At 40.2% G+C, this 13,580-nt stretch overlaps 1 protein-coding gene across 2 annotated transcripts; it reads right to left on the minus strand.

Moving 5' to 3' along the window:
- Positions 1–5,028: 5,028 nt before the first annotated feature.
- Positions 5,029–12,889, minus strand: LOC105030607 (cell surface glycoprotein 1-like). 2 transcript variants are annotated; one of them, XM_034286974.1, is made up of 8 exons: positions 11,927–12,889; positions 10,245–10,538; positions 8,937–9,173; positions 8,523–8,615; positions 8,209–8,223; positions 7,646–7,681; positions 7,365–7,448; positions 5,029–7,279 (listed from the first exon to the last, which is right to left on the minus strand). In XM_034286974.1, the coding sequence occupies exons 1-8, from the start codon at positions 11,979–11,981 to the stop codon at positions 5,688–5,690; spliced, it is 2,406 nt and encodes an 801-aa protein (XP_034142865.1). In that variant the 5' UTR covers positions 11,982–12,889; the 3' UTR covers positions 5,029–5,687. The 2 variants fall into 2 exon arrangements, with proteins under 2 accessions (XP_034142865.1, XP_034142866.1); XM_034286975.1 differs by lacking the exon at positions 8,209–8,223.
- Between the last annotated feature and the right edge of the window lie 691 nt (positions 12,890–13,580).

Below are 13,580 nucleotides of genomic sequence, written 5' to 3' on the forward strand. Positions count from 1 at the left end.
GAGTGTTTCCATTTTGTCACATGAGAATTCTGTCAGGTCTGCGAGTGTACAAGTGGAGATCTTTCAGTGTGGCACGTTGACAGGCAGCTTGTTCAAATAAAAGACCCGCAAAGCTCTGAACGCAAGCAACTAAGCTATTGAGAAATGTATTTACACGAATACACACGCATGACAACACAAAACAAAAACAGAACCATTTCCTCTATTGTTGCACAGGATATTGTATCTATGGGGCGTTGAGAGGATACGTGGTTCAAATGGTTGTAAAGAAAGTGCATATTTTACTCTGAAAACCTAATTACAAATGGTTACCCTGTTGTTTAAAAATGCGAGCAAATTGAAAACATAAGCTCTCTCTGACAACTTTGTCCTATTTATAATTTGGCACAAGGGAGTTGAAACAACTTGCACTTAACTTATCTATGACAAATAAAATCAGATGGTTCTTATTGTCTTTAACAGAATAGTGTGAAAACAGATGACGAGTTTGTGAAAGGCTAGTGATAGCATGGGAATAAAGGAACAACATGTTTTCCATAAAGCCCTTTGTCTCTGTTAGTGGAACGTTTTCACAGAGCATGCTTTCATTTACTCTAAATGACACTGATATCCCTCAAGGATAAACTAAGAGCATATAAACAAATTTGTATGCGCCTTAATTGAATTTAAACTCATAAAAGAATTTCAAAAAGGTTGCCAATAGTAGTTGTGCTTTATAGATATTAAGGAGCATTTTGCTTTTACAAGGTTCCATAATCTGTCTGTTCTGTCCATTTGAATGAACTGGATCTATTATGAGAGGTTCAAGGACCGTATTGGTACAGATACAGATAGAAAAGAAAAGACACACATGGAAAGATTTTCGCGTCAGTGTAAAACCAACGCGAAAACACGCAAAGACTTCGAGACCTTAGCCAGTCTTAAAGTTGGTCTTAAAAAACAGCATTATTTACTTTTGAAATTGGGTTTACGGTAAATGTCTCCTCCTGCAGAAATACTTCCAGGAGGTTGTGTGACAGAGAAAGTAGTACCGACACAATGGAGCCTCCACGACTTCAAAGTCCGGACAAAACCGCAAAGAGATGTTTTGGGACGGGCTAATTGGGTTATGGCTGGACTCTCGCTGGTAAAGGATCTGCAAAGGGGCTGAGACTCATGCAAAGTGGCTTTATCAGCCCTGGATGTCACCCCCACATTCTGCCACCTTCCTTTCTCCTGGAAGACTAACACTTACTGTTTACATTGTGGTCTGCAAAAAATGGAAATTAAAACCACTTTGTTTCGTAGACAGTGTGTAATTCAAACAGAACACAACTTCTGTTAACAACCTCAAATTAGGTTTTCCATTAGTCATGAAAACACAAAATCTGACAAAATCTGCTCCAACATGGTGAGAATAGAAAAAGTTGAAGGAGAAATATTCCAGTTATATAGAAACTTGGCACAAAAAAAACACTGTTGAGAATGATCTCTGAATTTTGAAATATCATGTGTCGCATTTCATGCCTACCAGTTTTAAAGGTTCATCCCGAGGACATCATTATGAAGAAAAGCTCTTTTGAAGAATCCTAGTGGTTTTCAAGGAATGTATTATTGCATTTTAAAGTGGTACAACTGTAAAAGAAATGCAATAACACCAACAATGTCTGTGCCCCTTCTCTCATCGACGGGAAAAGATTTACACAATGTTCCCAAGATATTTGACTGGGTGTGCTGGTTTTCATGATGACCAAATGTTGACAGTACAATGAAGTGTACTGACTTGGCCTGGTCGAAATAAAGTAACAAACCTCAACAGAATCCGGGAAGGCAGATGGAGCCGAAAGAAAGCGATAACCCCACAGAGCAACGCCCTCTTACTCACTCCCGGTATTCCCATAAAGGTCAGGTACAGAGACCTGGATACAAACCAGGCCTTAATTGAGATCAGGGACAATAATGGGAAAGGAGTCTCATTCGTTGTTCCTATTTGGTGACTCAGCCACACTACAAATGATGAATACACATAATAGGCAGGAAATCTGCACTGTCACCATCAACCATGGCACAAAAAGAGGCTTTCACGTGGGCACTCTTCATTGTATTAATAGTAATTGATTCAGCATGAGACTCCGGGACATGGCCTCCTTGGACTCAGCGGCCAGCCGCCCCAGTGGATTGGTGCCAGACAGGCCTCTCTATCTAATCCAGGTGAATTAAAATAAATGAGAAGCTACGGAGTCTAAAAGCCAGATTCGATTGTTCAATTCCACCTTGGCCTTCCAGGAGGCAATTTAAACAATGTAGCGATGCTAATCAACCTGCTGTAAAGGGACGTTTTGGACTGTGGCCCCTTCTCTCGCTCCTCTTGTTAGTCTCTCCCTGTCTGTCTCTCTGGACCCAAATGAACCTCAAACGGTGCCCATGTCTGGAAGAACAATAGGCTCCAATGGGACACATGACGAGGAGGAAGGGACACTTAGAAGACGGTCACAAACTGTACCGGAGCTTTTTTTGGGTAGCCCTAATGATGCAGCTTGGAGGACAATTTACAAGAAATGCTTCTTTTTGGACTAGACAATCGTGTCAATGTCTCCTCGACCTCACGGATGCCTCTGTCTTTTCTCCCATGGGGGTCATTTTTGTGAGAATGAGTGCCAGTGGTGACAGTACGGAATCTCCCCTGAAACACTTACTGTTGAAGAAGGAGCTTGGTAGTAAAAAGAGAATCATGGGATGTTGAACTAAAAATCCCTGCTAAGGAGCTTGAAACACAGAACCAAATCTCCTCTGCTCTCAGCAAGACATCAATAAGATCTCTAAGTAACTGTTTCATGACCCCGATCTGTGAGTAGCAGCCCCCCCCCCCCCCTCCTCTGCCCGCCCCCCCACCATCAGAATAATTCAATATATGAATATTTCTCTGGGATTTGTTGTGACCACAGGAACCTGATAGTGTTGATTCTCCTCTACTGCTCTGGACCCACGGGTCAGTTGGTAGCAGATCTGAGGCCTTTCTCTGACTGGGGTTAAACTAATCAGGTCTGACTGTTAAAGATACCCGCTCCCTTTGGAAAATCTTGACTCACTGGTTGTTCTGTTCTGGATGAACCTGTTCTCATGTTCTTTGTTGTGCCCTTTCTGTATTTGTTCATTAGCTACTGAGACAAATGTTGTGAAGAATTCTGTTATTGTGTACTGTGTAAGGTATATTATTGTGCTATGGAAGAACTAGACTAAGGACTACTATGTGTATCAGTATTAAACTGATAAAGATATACATCCTCAGCAAGGTAAAATCAATAAGTCAACCATCAATTATTTAATATTGTATCATAATTGTGGCCTGAAATAAAATAAATCTCTAGAGTAGATGTGTCATCATATTCATAAGTCATCTGACATTTATTAGATTTAAATTCAAATTTTACCCATTTTCACACTCTGGTTTTGTTAGATGTGTCCACAATTGCTATCACAGAGATATCCCTGATAAAATTCACTGCAAGGGTGTAAGTAGTTGAAAAAGCTACAGAACACTGACCCCTACTGGTACAAACAAGGAGTTACATCAACTGTGGATCAGAGAGATGTATTTCGATTGTCATGTTTTTTGCTTTTCTCCGTGCTCAGTACCTTTGAATTCATTAAAGTCCACACTGTACAAAAGCCAATTTACCATTGTTTAATCAGCTTTTAAATAAACATGTATGTGTGAATAGTTCACAACCATTGCTCAAAGTTAGCTAAATGTGTAAAAATTTGATGAGTATAATAAATGTTTTGCCTTTGGAAGGCAACACTGTATTTTGGTTCAGCTATATCCAAAAATGATAAGCAAACTTACAATCCTATGACAGTTAGATGCTATGTTTCCCGTCCAAATATTAACATCTTATATTAATGTCTTGCTGAACTCTGATGTTTTGTTATTAAGCAGTTTTTTTCCCATGTGTTGACAGAATCCTGGTTCTCTTTTGGACTATTCTTCTTACAGAAATTAATTTATATTCTTACGATGTCTTGTATGAATGGCATGCTTCAGGTCATGTCACATCATTTCAGTAGGGTTGAAGTCAGGACTCTGTCAGGAATCTTTCTGACTCATGGAGGCCAAAGTCTTTGGAAATTCTAGCCTTATGAGTCTCGACAACTCTTCTCCATAGCTTCTTTTCACACTGCTTTCGTGTGTAAGAATGCACTCTTACAGACTTCTACCTCGAATTGAGATCAGTGCCTCTGTAAAGACACTAGATGCCTCTACTGAAACTACCAAAGGTGTACTCATGTTGCAGAAGGAAAAGCTACCCGTACTGACGCTCAGAGATGTTTCCCTTTTGTTTCACTGTATCACCATCTTCACTTTCAGAGGAAGAGATAATGTTGTATCAGCTGCAGACACCTGTCCCAGCGAGCGAGGAACACAACGACTTGGTTTCCAGGCTACGCTAGAACCTCATGTGCAATCTGACAGTGGCTATGCAGTTGCTCACAGCTTCTCCACTTTCCATATAAACACACACTGTTATATTCAGTGTGTACCATGCACTATGATCTTTATACTCCTGAACAAGGAGGACACAGTAGACACTAAACTGATGTCTAACCCTAACCCAAGGAGGATAAAAGATACTCCTGTTCAGCCAGAAAAAGACTAACAACTGCAGTCCACAAAAATAGAGACAATTTTACCTCTGATTGGCTGTTGAAGGTAACCACGCTCGTAGGAGAACCTTCGTTCATCCAACTAACATCCAAACATAAAACCCACAGGAACACGTATAACAGGAAGTGCATGAATCATCAAACAATCCATTGAACAGTATTTTAAAAAACCAAAATAATTTATGTTACACATACACATTTTAAAATATATTAATATAAAAATGCTAAAGTGGTCATGTGTTTGTCCACCTCACTCTTTTACCAGAGCAGTACAGGTGGTTAACAACCCATCCTCCCACTACAGTCTTCAGTCTAGGTACACTACAAACACTCTAGCATTGTCTTAGAAGTCACCTCAACCAGTGTAATACACACAAACAGAACTATAAAACAAATACTATTTTATTGTGAAATTCATTAAATACATTTTTGTCATCTAGTATTTCACAGTAGTTGGAAATATTTAAAATTATATTTTTATCAGTTCAGAAGATGTTCTTATGCAGAGTGACATACAGTTATTACAAGATGGCACACCACAACCCAATACATTTAAAAATTGTAATCAATGGAATAGCTATCAGCACAGCCAGTGCTCAAAGAATAAGAAATAAAAAAAGCAACACAGTTAACAGCATTAGAATGCAGACTTAAAAAAAAAGAAGTAGACAATGTACCGGTGGTAGTTAAAAGACAAGGCATATCTATGATTCGAAAACTGCAAACATTAATTGTGAAATCCATCAATTGGTTGCGCTACGTCTGAGCAGGCTGTAGTTCTCATCTGGCTAAAGCCCATGAGGTGCACGTTTGTCCATCTCCTCAGTCTGGAAGCGTATATTTGGTTGATGTGTCTCTGTTTGTGGTTGGCAGGTCTCTCACCCTATTCCTTTTTCTTCCATATTTTCTCTCTTCAACCTTTTTCCCATAACTTCTTTCTCTCTCTGTAAGCCTATTTGGGCAAATGTGGGCATTGGTGTGATTGAGCTTTGTTGGGTTGACATGAACTCTTGTGTCATTTGGTCTGGTTAAACCTGGTGTTTCTATGTCTGGTTAGGTTTGGGTGGTATAGGTGGACGCCGGTTTGTCCCTGTCCGCTTAGGTTTAGGTGGAGCCTGGGGTGTCTCTGTCTGGTTAAGTTTAGGTGGACCCTGGAGTGTCTCTGTCTGGTTAAGTTTAGGTGGATCCTGGGGTGTCTCTGTCTGGTTAGGTTTAGGTGGATCCTGGAGTGTCTCTGTCTGGTTAAGTTTAGGTGGACCCTGGAGTGTCTCTGTCTGGTTGGGTGGAGAGGATCCTGCTGTGTCTCTGTCTGTTTGGTTTGAGGGAGGGTCTAGTTTGACTGGGTTTGTATGGGTCGTGCTGGGCTCTGAAGATGAAGGTTTTAGTGTGTTTTCATCATCATCACCATTGTTTTCATTTGCACAGTGATAATTACTATCAGGATGAATTCTAGACAGATCCTCATTGCCATGTACCATTTCACAGTCTGCCTGGTTGTCTTCCTGGGTCTGGAGGTCTGACTTGGTCTCCTGGTTGTCTTCCTGGGTCTGGAGGTCTGACTTGGTCTCCTGGTTGTCTTCCTGGGTCTGGAGGTCTGACTTGGTCTCCTGGTTGTCTTCCTGGGTCTGGAGGTCTGACTTGGTCTCCTGGTTGTCTTCCTGGGTCTGGAGGTCTGACTTGGTCTCCTGGTTGTCTTCCTGGGTCTGGAGGTCTGACTTGGTCTCCTGGTTGTCTTCCTGGGTCTGGAGGTCTGACTTGGTCTCCTGGTTGTCTTCCTGGGTCTGGAGGTCTGACTTGGTCTCCTGGTTGTCTTCCTGGGTCTGGAGGTCTGACTTGGTCTCCAGGTTGTCTTCCTGGGTCTGGAGGTCTGACTTGGTCTCCTGGTTGTCTTCCTGGGTCTGGAGGTCTGACTTGGTCTCCTGGTTGTCTTCCTGGGTCTGGAGGTCTGACTTGGTCTCCTGGTTGTCTTCCTGTGTCTGGAGGTCTGACTTGGTCTCCTGGTTGTCTTCCTGGGTCTGGAGGTCTGACTTGGTCTCCAGGTTGTCTTCCTGGGTCTGGAGGTCTGACTTGGTCTCCTGGTTGTCTTCCTGGGTCTGGAGGTCTGACTTGGTCTCCTGGTTGTCTTCCTGGGTCTGGAAGTCTGACTTGGTCTCCTGGTTGGTTTTCATAGTCTGGATGCTTGACTGAGTGTCCCCTTTGGTATGTTCTGGTTGGTTCTCCAGTTTTGCATTAGGTTCTGGTTGGTTCTCCTGTCTAAGATGTAATTGGCCTAGGTCTTGGGGCGGTGTTGGTATCTGAGCCTGCCCTGAGGTGAATGATGTTTGTATATCTAACTCCCCTTTCGTGTTTCTTGGTTGATCTTTGTGGGCTATTGGTTGGATTTTCACCTCACCTCTATGAACCACAGAGCTGTCTGTTTTGGCCCCAGTAACATTTTCCTCTTCGCCAACAGTACTTTTTGACTCTGACCCAAGTTCTTCTTTTTTTCCCCTTGCTCTTTTGGGGTCCTGAGTTCCACTGTTATTTAGTTCTTTCCCACTTTGGTCCAAAGGAACTTGTGTGTCCTCTTTGTCAGGAGGAGTGTTGCTAGAAGAGTTCTGGAGTAGTGGGTCTTTCTCATCCTTAGACTCTAACTCTGAAACACAGAAGAACAATAGTTGATCAGATATTCAGCACAAATGAAAGATTGTGTTGGGATTTAAAGCCAGAATGAAAGTCACCTGTCTCAGTTGGTAAGGTCGAATATCTGTCGTTTCTATTCTTAGTCATTTTCTCATATTGCTCAACCTTTTTCCTCACATTTCCTGGGAAAGGAGACCAATAATTCTCAATGACAAGAACTGGATATCTGCCACATTATTTCCTAAATGTAAGTGAATTAGTCTGTAAAATGTTGTTTTATAATATACACTATTATGCTTAAGTCAAATTACACAGAACTTCCCAGTAAAACTGTTATAAACATGTCACTTGGTAAGTAAATGGCTGCCTCTTACTGTACCTTGTTTTGGAGTCTCTGTAACCTCAGTCAGGTGTCCTTCATATAGAGTAGAAAAGAATAAAGGACATAATAGATAGATATTACACTTTCAACAATATTTATAATAAAAAGAACCAATAGAATAGTTAATAATGACTGTATTATTCTTTTTTGCTCTTATACAGTATCTCTCAAAGGTGAGTACACTCCTCACATTTTTGTAAATATATGATTATATCTTTTTATGTGACAACACTTAAGAAATGACACTTTGCTACAAAGTAAAGTAGTGAGTGTACAGCTTGTATATATAAAAAATATTAATTTAATTTGGTTTTAGGCATTGTATTTATGACATGCAAATGCATTTCACTTCTATGTAGGCAGAAGTAATTTTTAAATGATTGCAGGTAAAAATGTCTCTTCCGGACAACATTGTCAATGGAATTACTGTTGCAATCAAAAGGAAACAAAACTGTAAATGTTTTGTCGGATACTCAATTATGTTTAGTAAAGGTATTCAGAAACAAATATACTGTATAATCATGCGATCTGTCAAAGTAAATGGCTGATTCTTACTGTACCTTCTTTTTGCCTCTCTACATCAGATTTAGTCAAATTCCATTCATCCACAGTAGAAAAAGAATAAAGGACATCATAGTTAGACAAAGAGATGGCCAATATACTTTCATCAATATCTATAACAGACAGAACTTAAGCAATGCTTTATAATAAGGATAAATGTGGGTTTTATCGTTCTTTGTTTCTGTCTTTTCTCTCTCAGGTGTTTTTCTTCTCTTTTCCATCTCAGATTAAAGGCCAACCGCCTTGTAGAAAGGCAGCTGTCTCTGCTGTTTTCCCTCCCATAATGCTATAGGATATTTGAAGATGCTCTTACTTTTCCTGCACCACAACCAGACTGCCAGTAAGACGCAGAGGATGAGAATCAATGGAATGAGCCAGAACACCACTTGGACAGATGAGACTTCCTCTGCACAGAAACACCAACGAAACAAGACATAAGACATATATTACCCTGTAATTCATTACTGTAGTGGAACTCAGAGTCTTTAAGAAGACTAGGCATCCTGAATTCAAGTCTCACAAGGATAATAAATGTATATCAGAGTTTTGTCATTAGGACAGGGATACCATGAACATGGTTGCATTGCCAATAACTGAAAACAACTGTCATATTAATGTATTAGCAGAAATCAATAACAAAACTAAATTGTGAGTCCTACTCCAACACATTGTGATAGTGAAAGTGAAAGGTGAGTGTACAGTAACATGACTAGCAGTGTTGTCTCACCTGTGTGACACTCCTTCAGGCTGAGCTCTGCTGTTTTGTTACCAACAGGGTTTTTCACCACACATGTGTAGACAGACTCCTGGTTCTCAGACCCAGGTATGAACAGTTCTGACCCAGGAGTCTCTGACCCACCGGGACCCTTCCAGAACTGGGTCAGAGGATGGAGGTCAGCTGAACACAGCAGGGTGGTGCCACTGTCGTTAAAAGTACAGCTTACAGACGGTTGGGTCACAGCATCTATGCACATGTTGGGGGGAGGAGATACACACACACACAAGATGTGTATCTTAGTGTAGGTGGAAATATCATGCTGACAGTAGAGTTCTAAAGCTGGTTTTGAATATCAGGACTCATTAGATTCTGTGCCCATTGGTAAACAGTTGTATTACATTAAATCTTGCACCACTTAATCAGCTGCTCACACAATTGTTATTTTTAACAAAGTGGCTGTGGACCTGACTGCTCTGATATTTGAGTCTGACTATTTGACGCTTTGTCACAATACAGTTTTAAACATTCCTTTAAGGGCTGATGTCAACTGAGCGTTTGACTTAAGGCATCCTCAATGTGAGCTGATGAAGATTTTGTGCTGATGAAGTGTATAACTAAGACCTTGACAATGACATGTCAGAGTGATGGTGGTTCAGTCCATATCGGGTCAAAAATGTTCTGCTCATGCAGAGTTCTCTAGGAAGATTTTTACATAGCTTCTGTTCTCATCTGTAGTATTGCTCCTTCCTCACCAGACCCCATGGAGTCTAGGACTCAAACAAATTGTACAACAAACTTGTCAGTTGTAATGTCTAAAAGTAGAGTATGACAGGCACCAAAGTCCAGCCCCCTGGCACCTCATTTGGAAAACCCTATCTGAAGCCCTGGTGAAAAGAAACAAGCAGTAATGGAGGTTTGGTGCTGTGGTGTTAAATTCTGAAATAGATGCAATTTCTACTACAACTGGTTGGCATAACCAGCAAACCGTTGACCTTTGAAAGACTACAAAGTTGAACTCAGATCATATCAATCATTGGCAAACAGGGGGCAGAAAAGCGGTCAAAGTACATACTGTGTTCTATTTCTGTAATGTGATATGGCAGCATGAGAAATTACAAATGTGTGCCTTTCAAGAAATAAGATGCTCAATAAGTGATAATAAAATCATGAGAAAACAGAGAAAAGTGCAGAGTGACAAGGGCGAGCAGCACAGAACTACATAAGGAGACTAAAGGTAACAAAAACCTGTCGAACCCGTTCCAATCAAACCTGAAATACAGTACTACAAAATGGAAGTACACACAGTACTGTACTTACCTATAACATGTACTTCATGGTTTGAGTACTGCAGCTTTTTATTGATGACAGCCTCTAACTGATAGGTTCCACTGTCTGCATCAGTGAGACCTTTGATAGTTAGTTCTCCTTTGAGCCTTTCCAGAACCGTCCGGCCTTTATAACTGCCATACTCAGTGTAATTATTCCTATCAAACTCCACCACCTTGTTTCCATTGTGTTTCCACAAGATTTCATCCAGCTTTCCTGAGATAGTGGGGGTCAGGATGATCTCTCCTCCCCGGCCCCCATATTCCTGTGCAGCTGTCTTCTCCCCTGGGTACAGAACCAAGAGGATCAGCTGGAAACTCTTACATTAAGAACTCTAGCATCTGGGGTCATTATGTGGTTAGTGTACCCCTACTCATGCAATCAATTATTTTCTGTTTTGCGTTTGTTTTATTTGCAATTCATTTAGAACAATTTGTTGATGTTATTTATTTACTTTGACATTATTTACTTTTTTCTATTAAACAGTGGCAATTTTTTGGGGGAAATGTACAAAGGGGGTGGATATTTTTGGGAGCAACTATATACAGCTCGGATGGAGACCATGATACTTTTGCCACTGTGACTTTGTTTCTACCATTTTGTTAATAAAAGCCTTGGAGAAAAAGAAAACACACATGTAAGGAGTGTGTGTCCAAAAATACATCTTAAAATAATGACATTCAATACCATATAACAATTGGCAGTGGCACCCCCAAAAATCTTTCATGGGGTGGTCACATAGGGACACTCTTGGGGTGGCTCACCAAAACCAAAATCCATTACTGTATTTCAGGATTTCTACACAGTTGTAGGATGCAGGCTAGTTGAAAACTATGTCAAAATGGGAGTTAAGGAATCACATACTGATCAATTTGGCAATGCCACTGGCAATGCAACTAGGGCAGTGCTTATCACAACTTTTTTATTATTACATTCAAATAAATTTGCATGTTTTATTTCTGTTGTAGCCTGGTCTTTTCGGTGCATGGCTGCACTCGTAAGCTATTAAATACATTAAAAAAATATTACTTTGAACGAATCAGTGAATCGTTCTCGAGTTTTTTAAGGAAGCTCTGCGTGTGGAAAATTGGACCCCGTCTGTCATGACAATAATAACAACGAAAGGCATCTATTAATGTAGCATGCGTCCAATTTGTTATTGCAAGCATGTCTTTATAATGTAGCTTTATGTATTTTTATCTTCATCGAACTTAGAACAAACGACAATCTCAGATCATTTTGGTGCTAGACAGTTTTCATGTTAGAACTATCTATAATGTAGGAAAAATGAGCGTAAACTTTATTCAAATAAATGCACATGTGCGTTTAAGTTCTTAATAATGGAAAAATAACCGACATTAATATTTATCGAACTGTAATACCAACTGTCAAATCTGGATAAATCAGTAAGGAAATGTCCACGACAAGAAAATAAATTAACTTCAAACGCCAGTTAAATAATAGACGCCATTTAGATGTTGATGCATTATTCATACTATTATTTGTGGTACACTCAAGCTGTTTATTGGCAATTTATTGGTAATTGTTAGCCTAATTTATTTAACAATAAACGGCTGAAAGACTCAGAGCGGCCAAGCGACGACCCGTTTGTTAATATCAACCGACCAAATAGCTAGTTTTAACAAATAAAGAAAGGTAATTAGGTTACTCACCATGAAGAAAAATAACAAATGTCATGAAGACATTCAAGAGAGTACGGACTGTCATTTTGTTCGTTCCACGTTTTGGTTATAGTGAAAGTGAAATTCCATGTATTCCCACTTAACACAAAACGTTCCCTTAACGTTCCCCAAGGACTCTTTGACTCTCAGCCAAATAACTTTCCCAGAACATTCTGGGAACGTGTCCAAATAACATCTCAAAAATATACAAAAAGTACGTACATAAAATGTATGTAGTAAGTGACCCTCGGCTTCATATCCATAGATATAAAGCATGCTCATATCGTCATTAGCAAACACTATTTACATTGGTCCATCGTTCAGGAAATGTTTCCACAAAAAAGCAAAGAACGTTCTGGGAACAAGCTTTTGTAGGTTATCAAGGTTACAATCTGCTAGGAAGGTCAATGATTATTTACAGGCAATACATAAAAAATATTCTACTACCTCAAATACTTCTTTACCATTGGTGGAACTGAATGTGTTCCTCAATTTTAGGTAGTAAGTACAATTATTTCATAATTTAATTTCAGCACTGAGTTCGTTGTACAGGAACTCATAGTAATATCAGAACATTATGAGGATAAAAATTCTTAACACAGCCAAAACCTTACAGCCTTACATTAAAAGAAGAAAAGCACCTGCAAGCACATCAATTGGAAAGCACAGCAATAAAGTTAATCACTCTACACCATAATAAAGAAAATATATCTACCCGCCTCTCTCCCAAACATCACCCCCCTGAATGGGTCATGAGTTAGAGCATGTCTAAACCTATGCAAATGTTAGGCAGAACTGTTTATGTTATAAAAGATACATCCAGAATATTTTTTGGTGTCACACTTAGGAACAAAAAAACAGTATCAAAAAGCAGTATCAAATTGCCACTCTAATGAAGCTTCACCTCTTTGGTTATTTGAGACGAACTGCATTGTGGGATTGTTGACGTGCTGTACCCTGCCTGCTGTTACCTACCTGGCTACCTGCCAAACTTTTTTCGAATTTACTCGATATAAACTAATTGGTCAAAATTCTATTTTAGAGTTTTACCAACGCAATATTTATCTGTTGACCTCTTACCCAACTTTTCTACACCGGGACTCTTTTTGGACATAATTAACAGAACTACTCACCCCTGAACACCCGAGGCTAAGTATCATTACAATGCCTTTTCACTGTAATTGTTGTAGCAACAACACGGAGGAGAATGTTCGTCTTAAGTTAAAGATAGCAGAGTTAGAGGCTCGGCTTCTGACGCAAATGCCAGGCAAGGATTATGCTAGTGTAGAAATAGAAAAATCTGCGTCAGTGCCACCAGGTAGAAACGATAGTTTTGTTAGCCCCCCGGCACAGCTCCTGCAGCCGGGCAATAACTTTCTCTTGGTCACTGGGAAGAAATGCCGTCGACCAGTTAAACCTGAATCGTTGCTAAAACCAACTGAGACTTTGAACAGGTTTTCCCCACTGGAGTCGGAGTCAAGACCCGAGCCGTCTTCGGAGGGGAATGGTCGGCAGGCATGTTCTACCGGTGGACTTGAAAAACTGAAAACTTTAGTCATTGGCGATTCCATCACACGCAGTATTAGACTAAAGAATCAGCCGGCGATCGTACATTGTTTACCGGGGGGCAGAGCCACCGACGTAG

The sequence above is a fragment of the Esox lucius genome, chromosome 16 (genome assembly GCF_011004845.1).
Source record: "Esox lucius isolate fEsoLuc1 chromosome 16, fEsoLuc1.pri, whole genome shotgun sequence".
Lineage (NCBI taxonomy): Eukaryota > Metazoa > Chordata > Actinopteri > Esociformes > Esocidae > Esox > Esox lucius.

What these genes read in the sequence shown, in the direction of transcription:
- LOC105030607 (XM_034286974.1), bottom strand. Translation starts at nt 11,981, where the DNA reads ATGACAGTCCGTACTCTCTTGAATGTCTTCATGACATTTGTTATTTTT. An exon ending in TACAGAGACTCCAAAACAAG is followed by an intron (nt 7,449 to 7,645) that starts GTACAGTAAGAG and finishes CTCCTTTCCCAG; the next exon opens with GAAATGTGAGGAAAAAGGTT. An exon ending in GACCTTACCAACTGAGACAG is followed by an intron (nt 7,280 to 7,364) that starts GTGACTTTCATT and finishes TCTGTGTTTCAG; the next exon opens with AGTTAGAGTCTAAGGATGAG.